The sequence below is a fragment of the Euleptes europaea genome, chromosome 11, assembly GCF_029931775.1.
Source record: "Euleptes europaea isolate rEulEur1 chromosome 11, rEulEur1.hap1, whole genome shotgun sequence".
Classification (NCBI taxonomy): domain Eukaryota; kingdom Metazoa; phylum Chordata; class Lepidosauria; order Squamata; family Sphaerodactylidae; genus Euleptes; species Euleptes europaea.
In genome coordinates, this window is record NC_079322.1 from 54,295,147 (window position 1) to 54,313,735 (window position 18,589).

General features: G+C 42.7%; 1 protein-coding gene across 1 annotated transcript in view; it reads right to left on the reverse strand.

Moving 5' to 3' along the window:
* Positions 1-18,589, reverse strand: part of ADAM22 (ADAM metallopeptidase domain 22) — a 120,802-nt gene that overhangs the window by 62,985 nt on the left and 39,228 nt on the right. The window contains exons 3-6 of the mRNA XM_056857095.1: positions 14,456-14,522; positions 4,730-4,812; positions 1,035-1,098; positions 253-322 (exon numbers count right to left, since the gene is read on the reverse strand). Of these exons, the coding sequence (XP_056713073.1) occupies positions 253-322; positions 1,035-1,098; positions 4,730-4,812; positions 14,456-14,522 (284 nt within the window). The remainder of the gene's footprint in view (positions 1-252; positions 323-1,034; positions 1,099-4,729; positions 4,813-14,455; positions 14,523-18,589) is intronic.

The window sequence follows — 18,589 nt, forward strand, 5'->3', positions numbered from 1 at the left end:
ACCCACTTCTGATTTTCACAAGCCCCTACAAAATCATTAAGTGACTGTTACAATATCAAAAAGCCAAAAGCATCCTTTCAGGGAGGAAAACTCTTTCATTAGATCACAACATAATTTAATATTTTCCATCTCCCAATGAGGCTGGCAGATTATTTTCTGCTTTTAGATTAACAACAAACAAATGAATCAAACCCAACAAGTGCTTAACACTAAATAAAAATAACAATGAAAGCAGAGTATAAAAAAGCATACCAGAGGGAAGATCATCCAAAGGAAATTCAAATAATCTGGATTTATAAACCGAATGTAAATGGAATTCCTCCTGAAATAAGAAATAACTAAATTAATACAAAATCAATCTGTCAAAGAACTCTATCTAGCCCTAAAGAGTGCATTAAAAGCTTGTTAATGAAGCTGAGCAACCTAACTGAAATTTTTAAAAACATTATGCCACAAAAATGTTTGGCATTTTTATAAAGTATAATATAATAGAACAGTTCAGGAGGTCCCTTTATAAGGGAATAGGACTGTAGTCTACCGCAGTATGTATTGTATGCATCACCTTGCTTTTAATGCATTGTCTTCTACTGCTATAACCCACTTTCTGCATGGTATGCCATGCCTTAGGCAGGTTTTTCTTTTTTGCTTATAAATTCATCCATATTGCTTCCGATCTGTTAATCCTAGTCCTACTACATTGCTCACTGGATGTCATTTGCTGTCTGATAGAACTGTTTTTTAATATTTTTAATATTTTGTCATCCACGAGTCTCAGCAAGAAAGGCAGGCTATAAATGAAGTAAATAAAATAAAATACTTTACCTTGCTGATTTCATCCATGCTGCTGATGCAGCATACCTCACAATTAAAATGCTCAAAACAGTACTGTCTTTCAAATCTCCCATGACCTAGTAGTTGACATATAAGGATTCTTAAGCTATTTACTAAAAGCATAGTTTGGCCTTCGTGATATATTCTTCCTTTAAATATCTAAGCCTTTGCATTAAAAGCACAGTTATTACAGTTCTACTTACATGTGAGGTGTAATTCTCCTCTGGTTCAATAAGATACGTATGATTTCCATCATAGAACATGCCACTGTTAAAAGAAATATAAGTATTACTTACATACTAAAATATGTAAATGTATATAATGACTTATTTTTAATTTAATGCCAGCAATTTTAAAACAATTAAAAAAACTATATTTGGAAGCTCCTTGCCAATTTCTGTGATCATTTCCTTTAAAATCTCCATCACACTTGCGGTGGAGTCAGAGGCCCATACAATCTATGAGTAAATTTTATCCAAACAATAATTTGTTTTGGAATTATTGATCATATTAACCATCTTTGACTTCTGATTTGTATGCATGGTCAAAGAGTTACACTTTTCAGACTAGGAATCAAAAGAGCAACGGCCCATCTAGAGGGGTTGGGAATCCCCAGGTTCGCCCTGGTGGACAGGCTGCCATTTTTTAAAGTTTGTTCCCAGGATCAGCCCACTATGGCAAAGTTTAAAGAAATTCCCAGCTGGGAACTCACTTTTAAAAGTGGTAGCACATCCCTGGGGCAAATCTGGAGATGCCTGTCATGTCTAGATGGGTTCTCAGTTCTTAGATAAGATAGTCAAGCTTCATGTATGAACTGCAGCTCTTGTCTCTATACAGAATATCTGGACTGAAGTGCATGTTGCTAACATGGAATATGTGAAAATGTAATTCTGTGCCTAGCAAAAGGTCTTATCAAACATCTTGACAGCAATCAGTTTGAGAATTCCAGTTCAATTACTACAGCAGCAGTGCCTACTCTTTTCCACCAGTGGGCAGCAAAAAGCATAATACAGTAAAAATACCTTGAAGAGAAGCCCACTTGAAGAGATGTACAGAACAACCATTATTATTGATAACAGTAATATTAGGAAGTGCTTTCCCTTATATAAATGGCCGTAGTTCTTGAGCATGCAACAAAATACCCTCTGCGTCTTTTGTACAGTACAGTATGCCCCAAAGCAATGGTTTGAATCCTGCAAAAAAGGCGTCTTGCAACAGGTGAAGTTCTGGTATTATGGGACAAGGAGAAAAAGCTCCCTTTATATACTTTCCCCACCCCTTGCATAATTTCATAAATCTCTATCACATTCCACCTCTGTCACCTTTTTTCTAAACTGAAAATTCCCAGATTCTTTAAGCCTTTTCTCATAGAGAAGGTGCTCCAGCCCCGTGATTATCCTGGCAGCCCTCTTCCACACTTTCCTCAGCTCGGCATTGCGCTTTTTGAGATGGCAAACAGGGCTGTATGCTGTATTCCAAATGAGGCCGCACCGTAGCTCTATACAAAGGCCATTACAGTTCTGGTTGTTTTATTTTAATGTCTTTCCTAATAATCTCCAGTATGACATTTACCTTTTTCACCAGTGCCACACACTGGGTTGACATTTTCATTGAGCCACTATAACCTCCTTTCCCTCTCAGTCAGTTCACCAGCATATCTTTAAAGTTAAGATTGTGTGTGTGTGTGAGAGAGAGAGAGGGAGAGAGCAAAGGCCTCTGCATCTATCTGCCCTTTTACAATCTTGCATTTTGTTACATGCCTCTCTAAAAATGTGAAGGCTTTGGGCAAAATAAACTTCCTTTAAATTTTAATTACGGTAAGTAAAAGCATGTTTAGCCCTCTTCTCTAACTTGTCAGATGCCCAGGACATGTTACAACAAAATTTTAAATTGGACCGTTTAGGAAACACCAATGCAAAAGTGACAGGCGGTAAAGGATACAATCCTCAGCACCTTCCCTAGGCTGTGGTCTCAGCAAGCCTTAGGATTACATGTTCAACCTAGTATATCCATAATTAATAGCAGTTGAAAGAGACCAAGAATATATATTTTTCCCTCTTGAAGAAGACCTAAAGCTGATCAAATCTCATATGTTTGAAAGAAGTGAAAAAAGTTTAAACCAAGATACTAACTCGAAGATTTCATTGCAAATCACCAACCATCAGTATAAGTAAAGGCCTATCAGCTGCCTCTAGCATCCCAAGTTATTTTTATCAGTTAGCAAACAGCATCACGGATAAAAGCAAATACCTTACGATTAAAAGGAGTCAAACAGCTGATGCATTCTGCGGGGGGGGGGGTGTTCAACACAGAAATTCAGCATTAACTTGAAATCAAGATTCTAGAGTTATGTCTCACTCCCAAGCCTTGATTATTTCAAAACATTTGAAGATATAAATTTTAGTGCAGTATGAAAAGGGGGGGATTACTGACCACCTAAAATAAACCCAGCCCTACAAATACATACCTAATTATTTAAAACATATTTAGGAAAGTGATACTATAAAATCATCAATCAATGACCATCCCATAAGATAAGTGCACGCCTTGCAGGGAAACTGAATGATGATGACAAAGAATCTTGAGGTAAGTGCTTCTATTTATAGTTGATACCACACTCATGCATGACCTTAGAAACAATTTTGCCCTCAGGATTGATCTTGCATTTCTACATATGCAAAATATAAGTACATAAATAACAATGCATTTAGATTCCAAATGCTTCACATGCATTGTCTCTTATCCCAGACTACTGACCTAGACCAGTTTTATTGAACCTCATAGGTTGAGGCTCTGAGACAGAAGGTCAGAAGCACCGGTTCTCCTTTCATAAGGAATCTTTCATGGGAGGAACGCCTCCTTCCACTGCAGGAAAACCGTCTCAAACTGATCCCACAGCTCTGCTTACCTGATATGCATGTCTGAGAAGAAGAAGAGTTGGTTCTTATATGCTGACTTTCTCTGCCACTTAAGGGAGAATCAAACCAGCTTATAATCACCTTCTCTTCCCCTCCCCACAACAGACACCTTGTGAGGTAGGTGGGGCTGAGAGAGCTGTGACTAGCCCAAGGTCACCCAACAGGCTTCGTGTGTAGGAGTGGGGAAACCAACCCGGTTCACCAGATTAGCGTCTGCTGGTCATGTGGAGGAGTGGGGGAATTAAATCCAGTTCATCAGATTAGCGTCTGCCGGTCATGTGGAGGAGTGGGGAATCAAACCTGGTTCTCCGGATCAGACTCCACCTCTCCAAACCACCGCTTTTAACCACTACACCACGCTGGCTCAGATGTGAATCAGAGAATAGCAGTGAATCAGAGGTCAAATGTGAATCAGAGAACAGCAGTGCAATCCTAAACAGTTACATCCTTTGAAGCCCATTGATTTCAGTGGACTTAGAAGGGTGTAGGGCTGCAGTGTTACTGGATCTGCTCTGGCTCGGTTTGTCCATTTGATGTGAATGCCCATTGTTCACGGGTAAGCACAAAACCTTTATATTTGTTTTTGGGTTGCTGGAAGCTGCCTTGGGAAAGGAAGCGGAGAGTGCAGGGTATGAATGTTTTAAACAAACTGCTCTTTCAGTAATCAAGGTAATTTGTGGGCCGATTCTAAGTGATACATTTTGAATGTGTGTATGCTGCCTCTCTAGACCTGCTTGAGGTAGCTAAAACAGCAAAGCAAATAAAAGTAAAACAATAAGAAACACAAATCACATCAACAAGAACAAATAAAAACAAACTCTGTAAACTATGCCAACAATATTAGCTATTAAAAACAACTTCAGTCAAAAAGTGGTAGGACTAAACAAACAAAGCCTGGCTTAAATTCTAGCACAAAGCTGCTTTTAATAAAATGATCATTCTCACTTCACCAATTTACAGCGCATCTTAATTAAACTTACTGAAGCCCGTGACATGTTGAAAGGGCAACGAAAGATTCTGGATTCCCTCGCAGATGACCGTGGTAATAACAGTGTTCTCCTCCCTGAAATCAGAAACAAACAAAACCACTAACATGGTTTCTCAAGCAAACCCCGGGTGACGTTACCAGATCCACAAGGCTGATGAGAATGGTGGGTTAACCTCTACGTGCCCAGATGGAAGGTTACACTACTGATGCAATACAGGGTATAGCGAATGTATGTAAGTTAATGTCAACATTCACAAAAAAGTGTTGGGAATTGTCAAGTTTCACAGGTTTCACACCAAATTTTGAACATTTACTGTAACACATACACAACTGTTTATAACTAAACAATTTTGAGTGAATCCTAGAGCGACGTATCACCACAATGACCTCACTTCTGGTTTTGTGCCGAAAGCAACATCGCACCTTGGCTAGATGCTGAACCACCCCCACCATATTTTACCACCACCACCCTGTCGAATGGCAGAAGGAACAGTGGTCCAGGCTAGGCGATCTCCTGCCCAATTCCACTCCCTCTTACAGCCTCTTACAGCTTTAGTCCATGCAAGTCCTATACCTCCCAACACAGATGTTTTCATGGTCAAAGGAACCCCCCTCTTCCTGTTTTCACCAGTGGAACAGCCGCTTGAATCCAGCGCAATAGTCTGTTGCTTATGGCACAAATATTTGCTTTGTGAGTTCTCATGAACTGGATCTCGTTAAATCGGTTTTGCGGGATTTGTCGTCATACAAACTGGCCCAAACTCGCTTGCAAAAGAATGTCAAGCACAGCTGTAATAGTTGCAAGCGTCTATTGGCGCGACAGTCACTGGTGGCTAAGGGAAAGCCCTTTCATGCTAAAAATAACTCACTGTCTAGAATAATAATAATAAGAAAATCAGACTCCATCGCTCCAAACCACTGCTCTTAACCACTACACCATGCGGGGGGGGGGGGGATCAACATTTGAGAAACATATTAAAATGGATTGAAAATGAAATTGATTTCAGCTGCCATTTTAGATTCGGGCGAGCAGCACAAAAAAGCTTGCTCCACAGTTTGGAATTTCCAGCTATTGGTCTAACACAGAACTTCATCTATAGCTCCCAGGAGGACACAAACTGTCCCTCTCTTCACTTCCCATGCAGAAATCTTCTAGCTACTTCTTGGGCCTGAGGAAAGAATGTACAACCCCTAATATTATTTGCTAGTCATGGAGGTGCCCTTACTGGGCCAGCCTAATGAATGTGTGTTATTTATGAAATGCTAACGGATGATTAACCTTTTGCATCAGGCAGCTATTGCAAGGTTGCTGGGTTTAAAAATCGCCATCCTCAGCATGTCGCCAAATCTAATTACCAATTACTCAAGTATCCACAAGTTTAAGTCTGCAGCAGGATAATGCACCATTTCCAGGGTGTGCAATTATTTTCTGCTGGGGCAATGAGATTGGGGGAGGGAAGAGTATCAGGGGAATGTGTACTGCAAATATGTACTTAGGGTTGCCAACCTCCAGGTACTAGCTGGAGATCTCCTGCTACTACAACTGATCTCCAGCCGACAGAGATCAGTTCCCCTGGAGAAAATGGCCGCTTTGGCAATTGGACTCTATGGCATTGAAGTCCCTCCCCAAACCCCGCCCTCCTCAGGCTCCGCCCCAAAAACCTCCCACCGGTGGCGAAGAGGGACCTGGCAACCCTATATGTAATGCAGCACTTTAATGCGGGATGAAAATTCAGATCACCAGCAAAAAAACCACTTAACATAAAAACAGGATTTGAGGCAGCAGTTATCTACTCCTGCTTTAAACAGAATGCATGACAGCAGATGTAGTTCAGACTCGTGGAGACCTTGTGACATAATCTAGAATGGGGTTTGAGGTTAAGCAACAATTTGTGCTTCCTGGCCATGAGCTACCAATAAGATGCTCAGTGGGTCCAGCCACAGGGTATGGATAAATGGCTAGCTCACTTTACTGCTTGCTGACATCTGGCAAAGATAATACAGTAGCATCTGCTTGGAAAGTGGCCTCTTGATTGCTTTCCTTTAGAGTCAAAGACTCTGGTTTTGAACAACGCCAAAGAGATACTGAAACACAAGGAAGCCAGGAGACCTTTTCCCCTGCCCTGTTACTTCAAGACGAATTATAACCATTACCAGCAGGAAACTCCACCCAAAAACTTATGAATCTAGTAACTCTACCTGTTAAACAAAGTCCTCAACATCCTTCCAGTTCTGATTTCTCAATTATTTTCCAAGCAAAATCCCAATGTTCGAGGCAGGCCTACTACTGTCATCTGTGGTTCTTTCACATGAAGTTAACAAGTACAACCCAGAGCACGCATGCACATGCGCGCACACACACACACACAGAGTTCCCAATTCATGGATCCTTTTCACCTGATTGAATCAATGTGCACCCTGACTTGAAACCTACAAATAACCCAAGCCTGAAGACCTGAGGCCAGAAAGAACATATAGTTGTATGCTTCCAAATACAACAAAAGCAAACGATTCTAGACAAATGGAAAGAGGAAATAACTGTTTAAAATTAGTCTTTCCAAACAATAACACCTTCCTTTTTTACCACCTTATAATGGTTATTTCAGAGGCTTTGTAACAAATGCCTAGAAATGTTCAAGTGCCACTGAATTGGAAGCTAGGTCAATGGTTTTAGAAATCAGGTTAGCAAGATGAGCTATTTTTAGTTATAGTTGTAGAGCACAGTGGATGACCTTTATCATGAGTGGCGCAAATCAGAATGTATGGAGCAGCATACATTCTGGTACCATGGCTAGCCTTCTCTCCTCTTCCTTCTCCATTTCATGTGTTTGTAGCAGAGGCATAGGTTTATACAAGCCATTTTTTTAAAAAAACTGATTTAGAAAATGTACCCTCTGCCAGGGACTGAACCTAGGACCTTCTGTATGCCAAGCAGATGCTGTACCACTGATCCACAGTCCTTCCCTCCCTCTTGCCTTGCAAGAGTGGCAGTTCTGTGCACAACTGCAGAGAGGGGACAAACATCATGAGAAATTCTCCAACAGGGTTTGTAGAGAGAAGTGGGAATTGCAAAATTAAAACTACAGTTCCAGTAAATATCACCTAAATGCATTACCTAAAAGGCAGTACTTGATGTTCTCCAAAAGTTTATTTTTAATTTAATAACATGGGCATCAGGCATGATTTGACAGAACAGCAAGAATTAACGCAGGACAGAATGAGAGTTAAGACTCCCTGGCCTTCCACATGTCATAAGCAAAAGTCAAGTGCCACTCAGAAAAGCGTTTCCTTGTGTGAAAACAGCAGGCGCTGTCAATGCACATAAAAACAAACCATTCGTAAAGCACTGGCTAATTTTTTAAGTATTCCAATTATGATGATATTCAACCTGCTAATTTAAAACCACCCTGACCTGGACAGCCCCAGGATCCTGTAGAACACTCTTCTCCTGCCTTTGTAAAACCCAGTTGTAACCTTTACTGCTATTAATACCAAGGAGAACAGAGAAAAAGTTTTATTTTACTCTGAGGGAAAAGTAAACTGTGGATATTCAGGACTAACTTTATACAAATGGAACATATTGAGAAATAAGGATACGGAGATAAAATTTCTTTCTAGAATATACATATTGTGTCGGAGTGGAGAGAATACCAGTAACTGTCAGACTAGTTTTAGACTTTCAAAGCTGTCACTTTTTCTTCCGGTTTCCTAACATCTGAGATTCTTCAGTAGAGCCTTTTTAAACCGCAAACTTCCATTTGCCCCAAAGCTTCCAAACAAACCTGAAAGACTATGTACGAGAAACATCAACCAGTCTGTGCCACCGTTGGCCACCACCACAGCCCACTTCCACCAGCAATGACTAGACAGAGCAAGATCCCTCACCTGCCTAAAGAACCTCTCAACCCTCTCTGACTCAAAATAGCAGTTAAATGACTCTTTTTCCTCAGCTCCCCTCACTCCCTTCTCCCTCCAAAGGCCCTGATTGACCATTGCTGGCTTCCCCTTCAAACCACCAGAGTACAGATATGAAAAAGGAGAGGACTTGGTTCTGTCTATTCTGCAATTTGCAAGGGCAATTTGCCAAGCAAGGGCAATTTGCATATACTAATTTACTGAAATATTCTGAATTAGCTTTCAGCGGCTGGGAGGAACTATACATTACTTCAGCAAATATGTGCTCCCAAACCTTCATTTGATGGAGATCAGATGGCATTTGTGGGGGAGAATGAACTAGTGTGCAAAGGGAAATGCTATTGCCTCTGTTTCTCCTCCACCAGTGGCATCCTGTCATTTCCCACACAGCTAGAGGTACTTCCAGGTCTTGCATAACAATCCCAGAGAAGTAGCTGTATTTATTCTGGCAAAAACAAACAGAAGTCTTGTAACCAAAGACTACGCCTATTTTTATTGTGCCATACACTTCTACGGACAAGTTCCCAGTTTGTCAGATCCATGTAGGGGGTTCTACTACACAGACATTTATTATTTGCAGTTATGAAGAAAAAAAGGTTCTAAATAGCTAAAATCGCCAGCTCCAGCTTGGGAAATTCCGGCAGATTTAAGGGCACTGCCTGGAGGTGGGGTAGGGGGAGCTCAGTAGGGATCCACTGAATCCACCCTCTGAAGCTGCTCCAGGGGAACTGATCTCTGCAGTTTGGAAATCAGTTGTAATCCCAGAACCTCAGGCCCTACCTGGAGGTTGGTACTCCTAAAAACAACAGGATCAAAAAGGACATGAGATTTAAGGTATATAAAAAAGTCTTGGAGTGAGGCTGGGAGGAAATGGAAGGGGGAAATGGCTTGCAGGGACCATTTGCAAGGAGGCATCCTTCGACCGGCCAGTTTTCCCTACAAACAACCAGCCATACCCATATCAGTGTTATAAAGCAAACAAAGGGATAAAAATTCTGTGTTTGCCTCATGTGTTTGTAGCATGTGAGGAAGTAAAACATTACCTCAATCAGTTGGAAGGTAGACACGGGCAGCCCATTCCTGGGCTCTGAGACACAAAGAGCTCAGGAGGCACGTAAGTGGCCCCACCGGCGTCTGTATCACTTGCGCTGCCAAGATTGGCACGGACGCTGGCATTGGGGCGCTTATGCTGGCCTCCCTGACCTGGGGTGGCAGTGCGGCCCTGGGACACCGACTCGGCCTCCCGGCAGCATCCCGACGGCACGAGTGCTCATGCTGTCGTCCCGGGGGCATTCCCAGGGCATTCTGGGGTGCGGAGCTGGCAGCAGGCAGCTTCCTAACCCCTTCCAGTCTGGGAATGCCCCCCCCCCCTATGCCTCAGCGGTGCTGCGCCAGGTTTTTGCTGGTGCAGCATCGCTTTTCTCTATGGGGCTCCCCCCCCTTTTTTTTACATTTTTCAAGCCCTTTTTTCCTGTTCATGGCCACTGGGCTCAGGAATGGGCTGTAACACCACATAAAAAAGATCTTTGAACTGTAAACTTTATAATTAGAAGCTACTGCTACAAATCACTGTTATACTTTTTCCAATAAGTGCATGTTGTTTAACTATTTAGGATAAAATATATAACAACATTATGTTATGTATAAATGTATAGCAGTTACAGGATAAAATCAACTGGTGCCCTTGGTGACATTATCGTGGTAGAAGCAAAATTAGCCTCACTAACTGTGAAACTGGACAGTAACATAAATCTGCCTCCGTGATTTATAAAATCTAAGTTCCCTCCTTGCGTGATCACAAATTCTCCTGCTTCATGATTTCATCCAACTGTGTTGCAGTTCTGCTACTAAAAAAGGATTATCTTTATTTGAAAACAATGTCAGAAATGAATACAGACATGCAAATCGGAGCACAAACAGCTGGATTGTTTAGAGCTGCTGCCGAGCAATGTAGTCTGTTTCATGCCTTATTTTTTTTATTGTTAAAAACAGCGCTTACTGAAAGGCCAAGTTATTTAAGTGCACAGTATAATCCTTCGTGTTATCCTGCTACCTATGTTATGATGGACTTAACTTGGAAGAAGTAGGACTCAAATGATGCAGAAAAGCAGTAATTGTCCAGTTGTGTTATAGTGCATCATCACAGTAAGTCTGGGCAGATCAGATTCATCAACAGAATCTTCATGCAAAACAGGGCAATACATACGTTGTATCTGCGAGGAATACAACTGATCCCCAGGTAGCTCATCTTTTATTTTTTATTTATATCCCACTTTTCTCCCCAGTGGTGATCCAAAGCAGAACAACAACAACGTTTTATTTACACCCCGCCCTCTCCCGGTAAACCAGGCTCAGGGTGGCTAGCATCATACATATACATAATAATACAAAATTTAATACAAAATTAAAAGCAGAACCAATTTTACTACATCTTTCATACAGATGGCACCATCAACAATTTTCCCTTGGGGAGGATGTTTCTTCAAGCAGTCATAATTCCAGATAACAACCGGGGGGGGGGGGGGCTGACAGTCCCGAATGATGTTATGAGACAGAAGGATAATGGAAAGGGAAAACACAAGGGAAAGACAAGGAAGAGGTGAAGGATGGGGAAGAGAAGGTGAAAGAGGGAAGGGAATCCAGCTTAAGCTGTATTACCATCGCTGAGAGCCAGTGTGGTGTAGTGGTTAAGAGTGGTGGTTTGGAGTGGTGCACTCTGATCTGGAGAACCGGGTTTGATTCCCCACTCCTCCACATGAGCGGTGGAGGCTAATCTGGTGAACTGCATTTGTTTCCCCACTCCTACACATGAAGCCAGCTGGGTGACCTTGGGCTAGTCTCACTCTCTCAGCCCCACCTACCTCACAGGGTGTCTTTTGTAGGGAGGGGAAGGGGATTGTAAGCCAGTTTGATTCTTCCTTAAGTGGTAGAGAAAGTCGGCATATAAAAACCAACTCTTCTTCTGTCCTCAACAGTAGGCCTGGTGGAACATCTCTGTCTTGCAGGCCAAAATTGTTCTCCCCTTCACCATTTCATCCTCACAATAAACTACCTATGAGTTAGGACAAGCTGATAGAATGACTGGCCCAAGGCTGCTCGATGGCAGAGTGGGGAATTCACACCTGCATCTCCCAGATCCTAGTCTGCCATTTTAACCATTACATCATGCTGGCTCTCATCTCCTCATAATACTTTACAGCTCACAAAATATATCAACAATCAAAGATAGAAAAAGCATGTTTCTTGCTTATATGTCTGCAGTTTGATATTCATCACAGAAGCATTTTCACACCATCCAGATAAAGTAACATGAGGGTTCTAGCTATAGCAAATGCTCTCTTCCTGAACTTCCTCCTCTTTCTTTGAAATCGAAATAATCTTCCCTATACATGTTCTGCAGCCAGCTTCCAAGTCTCAATGGAAAAGCACTACAGCATTACCACATACAAGAAATTAAAGAATCAGCGCTGGAGGTGGTGCACACTTGAATCTGGAATGTGGCCTTTAATTGCATACAACATACCACAACTTCACCAACAGAATACAACATTGGGATGGGCTCCAATTGTCTGTTTTTCCTTACCTGGCACATTCTGTGCTTGCTGATGCATCTCCCTCTCCCCGGATTAACATCAATTAATGCCCCAGAGCTAACTTCTGTCACCATACCCTGGAGTTCTACCAAACCCAAAAGAGTGTTCACACCCTTCTGACTTCATCTCCCCTACTGAATCCCTATAGCAGCACTGCTTGCAGTAAAATTAAAGCAGTCCTTATTTGCTGCTAAAATAACCTGACCTCCACTAAAAATAATCTCCTTCAGTCAGTCTTGAGTGTAGTGCCTTAGTGACGTCTAACAGCATCCCAATGGGTGTACCTCTGTTCCACAGCCTCCCACTCCACAAGTGTCCTGGTAGGGGTTAGTGTACAGTTCCAGGTTGGGGAAGGGGGAACAAACCTTACATCTCAGGTGGTTATAAGTTAGCAGAAGGGCATTAAACATCTAGGAAACATTGACCTGTGTTTTAGATGGGGAATGCTGCAGCTGGAGTGGAAGAATCAGTGGCAAAGAACTCAAAACTAGAACCGAAGTGGGGGAGTTCGGACTTCGGCAGTTCCCGAATAAAAACAGGCCGAATTTTGCCGAATCCGAATTTTACCGAATTTTTTTTTCAACAGCCCTACTTTAAAACAGACTTTCATTGCAACATCGCCCCTGTCATCCACCTTTCTGCAGTTTGCTGTTAGCATAAATGCATCTGCCTAGTGCAGGGGTCCCCAACCTTTTTGAATCCACAGGCACCTTCGGAATTCTGACACAGGATGGTGGGTGCAATCACAAAATGGCTGCCACAGGAAGCAGAGCCAAAAAAAATGTCAGGGAACAAGGTTCTCCTCACTGCGTAACTCTAATAGTAACTCTTCAATATTTCAGACAGAAGCTCTGTTTCTGGATACCTTTTCTAAAAAATTCTAAATATTCTTTAAAAAAAATTCTTGCGTACACAAAGACTATCTTCCGCTACACAGTGGCTGTGGTGTGGTGGCGGCGGCTGCCAGAGCAAGAGCTTTTGGAATCTGAACATCCAAGCAAATCTGTGATCACAAGCCTTGTGGAGCAAAAGCCCCACCTGGCCCTGCTCATTTTCTAAAAACACTTGGCGAACACCAGGAAAGGTGTCGGCAGGCACCATAGTGCTGACAGGTTCCATGTTGGGTTACTTGACCTCATGGATGAACACTGATGAAGTGAGCTATGACTCACAAAAACTTATACTGGAATCATTCTTATTAGTCTGTAAGGTGCCGCTGGGTTCCTGTTTTATCATTCTTACGGTGAAGAACCCCGTAAAAAAATTATATTACCCTTAATCAGCAAATGGATGGTCCCTTATAGAACATCCACTTGCCAATTCTTGCTGAACGACATTACAACTGATGTTACGGTGAAGGTGGCAGAGTTTTTTGCAGAAGTTGTAAAGGTTAAGAGTCAAACTCAATTTTAATCTAGATATGCATTATCTGTTTATCTCTGACCTTGTGACCAGCAATTTTATTATGCCAATAAAGGTGATCTGATCTGATCATTCTTACGGTGTAATCCTAGGCGGGTCTACTCAGAATCCTATTCAATGGGGTTTATTCTGTTGAAAGTGTTCTTAGGATTGCATTGTTAACCATTTAGCAAGTCTTTTTCGAGTTACAAAATATCTGCTCAGCCACAACCTTTTGCTTTTCCTTAGCTCTCTTCTTCTGCCAATCTCCTTCAACTGTCAGTTCTCAACTATAAGACTCTACTGTCACTTTAGCCTTGATCCATGGAATGAGGAGGTGCTCCAATCATACAGCTCACTATGTATACCAGTGGTCCCCAACCTTTTTGAGCCTGCAGGCACATTTAGAATTCTGACATGGCATGGTGGACAAAGGGACAAAATGGCTGCCACAAAATGGCTGCTCAGGAGGCAGAGTCGGCCACAAAATGATCGCCGCAGCGTAACTTCAGTAACACAGTGCAGATCCTCGGGCTGTGGTGGCAGCTGCTGTCAAAGCTACGTTTTTTTAAAAAAAATCTGCACATCCAATCAGATCTCCAATAGTCAATAGTTGCTGGGCAACAGCCCTACCTGGCCCCGCTCCCTTCTTAAAAAACACTTGGCGGGCGCCAGAAAAGGTGTCAGCGGGCACCATGGTGCCCTTGGGTAACCCATTGGGGACCCCTGCTATAGATCAATATCTTACTAATAGCTTGCACCAATGTAACTATGGCTGTGGGGCAAGTTACAAGTGTGCACATTCTTACTTTAACTTCCACCGTCTTTCCTCCATGTTTGATATGTCTCTCAAGGTAGTCTGAAGATAGTAAATCACTGCAATGATAGAAAAGATAAAGTATGAATATGTAACATTATATGACAGTCACTCAGCAAAGGGTTCAGCAAACACTGTATTCAGCAAACACATAAACCAACAGTAAATATTTCCTTGGTGCATTCATACATGCACACTAAATGCAAAAGACTGGAACTGAAGGTACAGTTCCATTCATAGAAGAAGTCCTTCTGCAAATGGAACAGTACCTTTTATAAGCAGAGGGACAACTTTGGATCACCTCTCACTGTGTGGATCCAACACAAAAGATGCATTATTTGTCTGCCTTTCAGCTAAAGAGAAAGTTCTATTTTAAAACTAGACTCACAATTCCTAAGAAGAGGAAAAGAAAAGGATTGTTGGATTTCAGGGATAAACTGGGTAAAGAGAAATTAAGAGAATTTATCTTAATAACACTGGAGAAGACTGCCAATTCTGCCTCCACTGTCCAAGGTGTCTCACTCTCAGATAGACTGCAGCTGCAGGGACATGTTTATCTCATTTATTTATTTATTATTTACATTTATATCCCGCCCTCATTCATGCAGGTTTCTGGTCCCCCCTCCTTTTGCAAAAAGCCTACTGCTTGGTGAGAGGGGTGAATGGGGAAATGTCTCCAGATGTGGGCAGGGAGGTACAAAGAAATCCACACCTTGTTTTCCATACCAAGAGCAATCTTGCTTTTGCTGTGATCTTTCCCAAAACATCACATCAAAGAAGGTTTCAGAAACACTGGAAAAAAGGATAATGAAAGGGAAATGGGAGGAGGGGGATGCCATGTGAATACTAAAAAAACCCCTGCCTTTGAGAGCAGGAATGGAGCTAATCATCAGTGTGAAAGCAGCATAGGGCTGATTTCAAGAAACCTAACAGAGGATAGGAAGGGGGTTAATATAGGTAAAGGAATAAGGATGGGCACGAAGGGGGTTTCTAAGGGGGACAAGTGTTAGCCAGTTATTGTCAATCTTAAAGGGGGGAAAAGATTATTTCATGAAATATTTAATTTTGTCTCAGAGATGGAACGGCTTTTCCAAGGTGTTGCAACTAATTGCCTGAAATAATGAGATGCTGTCTAAAATGAATAAATTATAGAAGAATTGTTCCAATTAACTGATAAAGACCAACATCATGATAACAGAAAGCCAGTTCCATCTTCCCCCACCATCTGACTAGGGACCACTCTGAGGCCCAGAGGCCGTTCATAAGTGAAATGTAGAACACAAAGGGGGTGTTGCAGAATCAAGGAAGAATCACATAAAATCACCTTACTTCCTCCACCATGAGCAGAAGGGAGAGAAACAGGATCCCCACCCCCATTGCACTGAATGGAATCCCAAATATTTGGAAATTCTGAATTTTTAAATTCTGAATCTGAAGGGTCACAATTAGGGTTGCCAGCCCAAGGTGGGAGATCTTTAGGGGTGGGTACCCGTGACGCAGAGAGTTAAGCTGCAGTACTGCAGTCAAAAGCTCTGCTCACGACCTGAGTTCGGTCCCGACAGAAGTCGGTTTCAGGTACCCGGCTCAAGGTTGACTCAGCCTTCCATCCTTCCAAGGTCGGTGAAATAAGTACCCAGCTTGCTGGGGGTAAAGGGAAGATGACTGGGGAAGGCACTGGCAAACCACCCCGCAAAAAAAGTTTGCCTTGGAAACGTCGGGATGTGACGTCACCCCATGGGTCAGGAATAACCCGGTGCTTGCACAGGGGACCTTTACCTTTTACCTACCTATCTGACCTCCCCAGTGTCACAAAGGTACTTCTGGCACAAACCACAGAATTTGCCATACAGTTTTAGGTGAATGATAAGAGTGGCATGTCAGCATACTAACTTCACTTCTGGTTCGTGCTGACTTTTCTTCATCCCCCCCCCCCCCCACTGACCTTGCAAGCCTTAGCATCGGGCTGCCAGCAGGAGTTCTCCCACCTAAGAGGGAGACTTGGCATACTTAGTCACAATCCACATTCCAAGTCTGAATTCTGGCGCTGCAGCTTATGTTTCATATCCCTTCCCCGGGCGACCCAGCTGGCTTTCTACAGGAGCCAATGAGATCCCCAAACTCCAAAACAATTACAAATACCTACAATGATAAGATGTGGACTTGGAAATTTTCAGAATATGGCATCATTTGGTGAATTCCGAATATTTCTGAATCCAAATTGCACATCCCTACTGGCCTGTCTTGGAAGGCTGTTGTACAAAGGTGCTTTCAGCACTGGGGGTGTTAAATAAATATAATAATAAAAGGAGGTGGTGGTGCTGGTGCCAGCTGGGTGCTTGTCACACCAGAGGTCGGGTTCATCCAGACCTCACTATGGCTACATCCTTGATCAACTCACATCCTGGGTTCAATTACTGACACAATGGACTTATGGAACCCTTTCTGCTATCGATATGAGTAATTACGGTTCTTGCCAACAGACATTTTGACACAGCTACTCTGTTACAATATTGTAGAAACATCTGGTCAGCCACTGAGATAAGTGTCTTGGAAAAAGAAGCCGAGTACTATGTGCATTAATTCTCGACAGTATTTCACAGAAAACACACATGCACTGGGATTTTTCCAATTGAGTAGTAATAATATTAATACCATCCAGAACGTCACTGTTTCCAAGTTCTTGCTAAGAACCATATGGAGAGGAAAAGTAGCATTACAGTACATTGAAAAGGTTATATATACAAATACAAAATGTAAGAGTTAAATTGTGTTTATAACCATACCATCTCAAGCCTACCTTTATCTTTTTGCCAGTGTTTATAATCTAAGATATGAACAGTATTTGAAAATATAAAAACCCTAAGAAATACAGGGAATCCCTACTTAAACTTAAGACAGACTTACACTGAGTTAATCATCATTCCCTGTTCCCACAGAATTATGGTTCTGTAAGGTGCACTAGGAAACCTAATAGGAGAATGCTCAGAAATATGTACATAGAACAGTTAACAGCAGAGCTTTGTGTACCTGACGTATCAGAGTACATAGTCTATTCACATAGAGAGTCAGTGGGAGAATGCTGGCCCTATTCCCTGCTTGAAAAAGTAAACTGGCCCCATTTACACACATTCACCACAAGCAGACACAACATGTACAGGCTTTATGAGCATAATCACCATACCCGTGTTCAAGAACATTTGAAAAGCAGCTCTCCCAATTGTAGGAATGGAGCATATGTGCTTACAGACTGTATCGGTGCTGTGACAATGTTTAGCAAACCCATGTAGGAAGGGCAGGGTCGGCAACTATGAGCAGTGGCAGGTCCAAAGTGCCTCTGCCTTTGCAGCACGCCTTGAACCCGAACACTGATGTGTCATGTACAAGGCTCCTTTGGTGAAATCATATATAGGGCCCAAGCTAGGAGGGGGGGAGTGGTACATTTTCTAATGGCACATGGGTCCATGGAGGACTTACAGCCCATTCCCTTACCTTCTCCAAAACCGTTTCCTGGCCGCTGAAAGGCTTTTAAAAGCCTTTTGCTAGCTTTTTAAATTTTAGATGGGGCATTTTGCCCCATTGAGAACAGAGGGACTGCGCCTGCAAAAAAAAACACAGTCGCAGCAACACCGCTGGTATGCCGAGCCGAAAGGAGACAGGAAGCTGCTTACTGGCAGCTCCACCCCCCAGCATGCCCCAGGAACACCCCCCGGGATGCCGCCACGGGCTTTTGCACCAGTGGGACGCCAGCGGAAGGCCCAGCTTGCATCCCTGGGTGGCGCTGCCACAGCAGTGCTGGGACACAAGCGCCTGGGCCTCCCCACCGGCATTGGGGCCACTCCGCGTGGCATTAGTAGCCCAGGCGCTGGTGCAAGGGCCCCCAACACCGGTGTAGCCCCTTTTTGGCCTCCTAAGGACTTAGGCCCTCCTAAGGCCCATCTATCCTGCTATTTATATGATTTCAGGAAAAAAAACAGTGGGATTTTTTTTGCATGACCCATTACATTGAATTATGGGGTGGGACTGTAGGGGAGGAGATACACTGCATATTTATGAACACACAACTCTGCTTTTTACCACTGCAAACCATCGGTCTATCAACATCAGCACTGTCTACTCTAATTCTCAG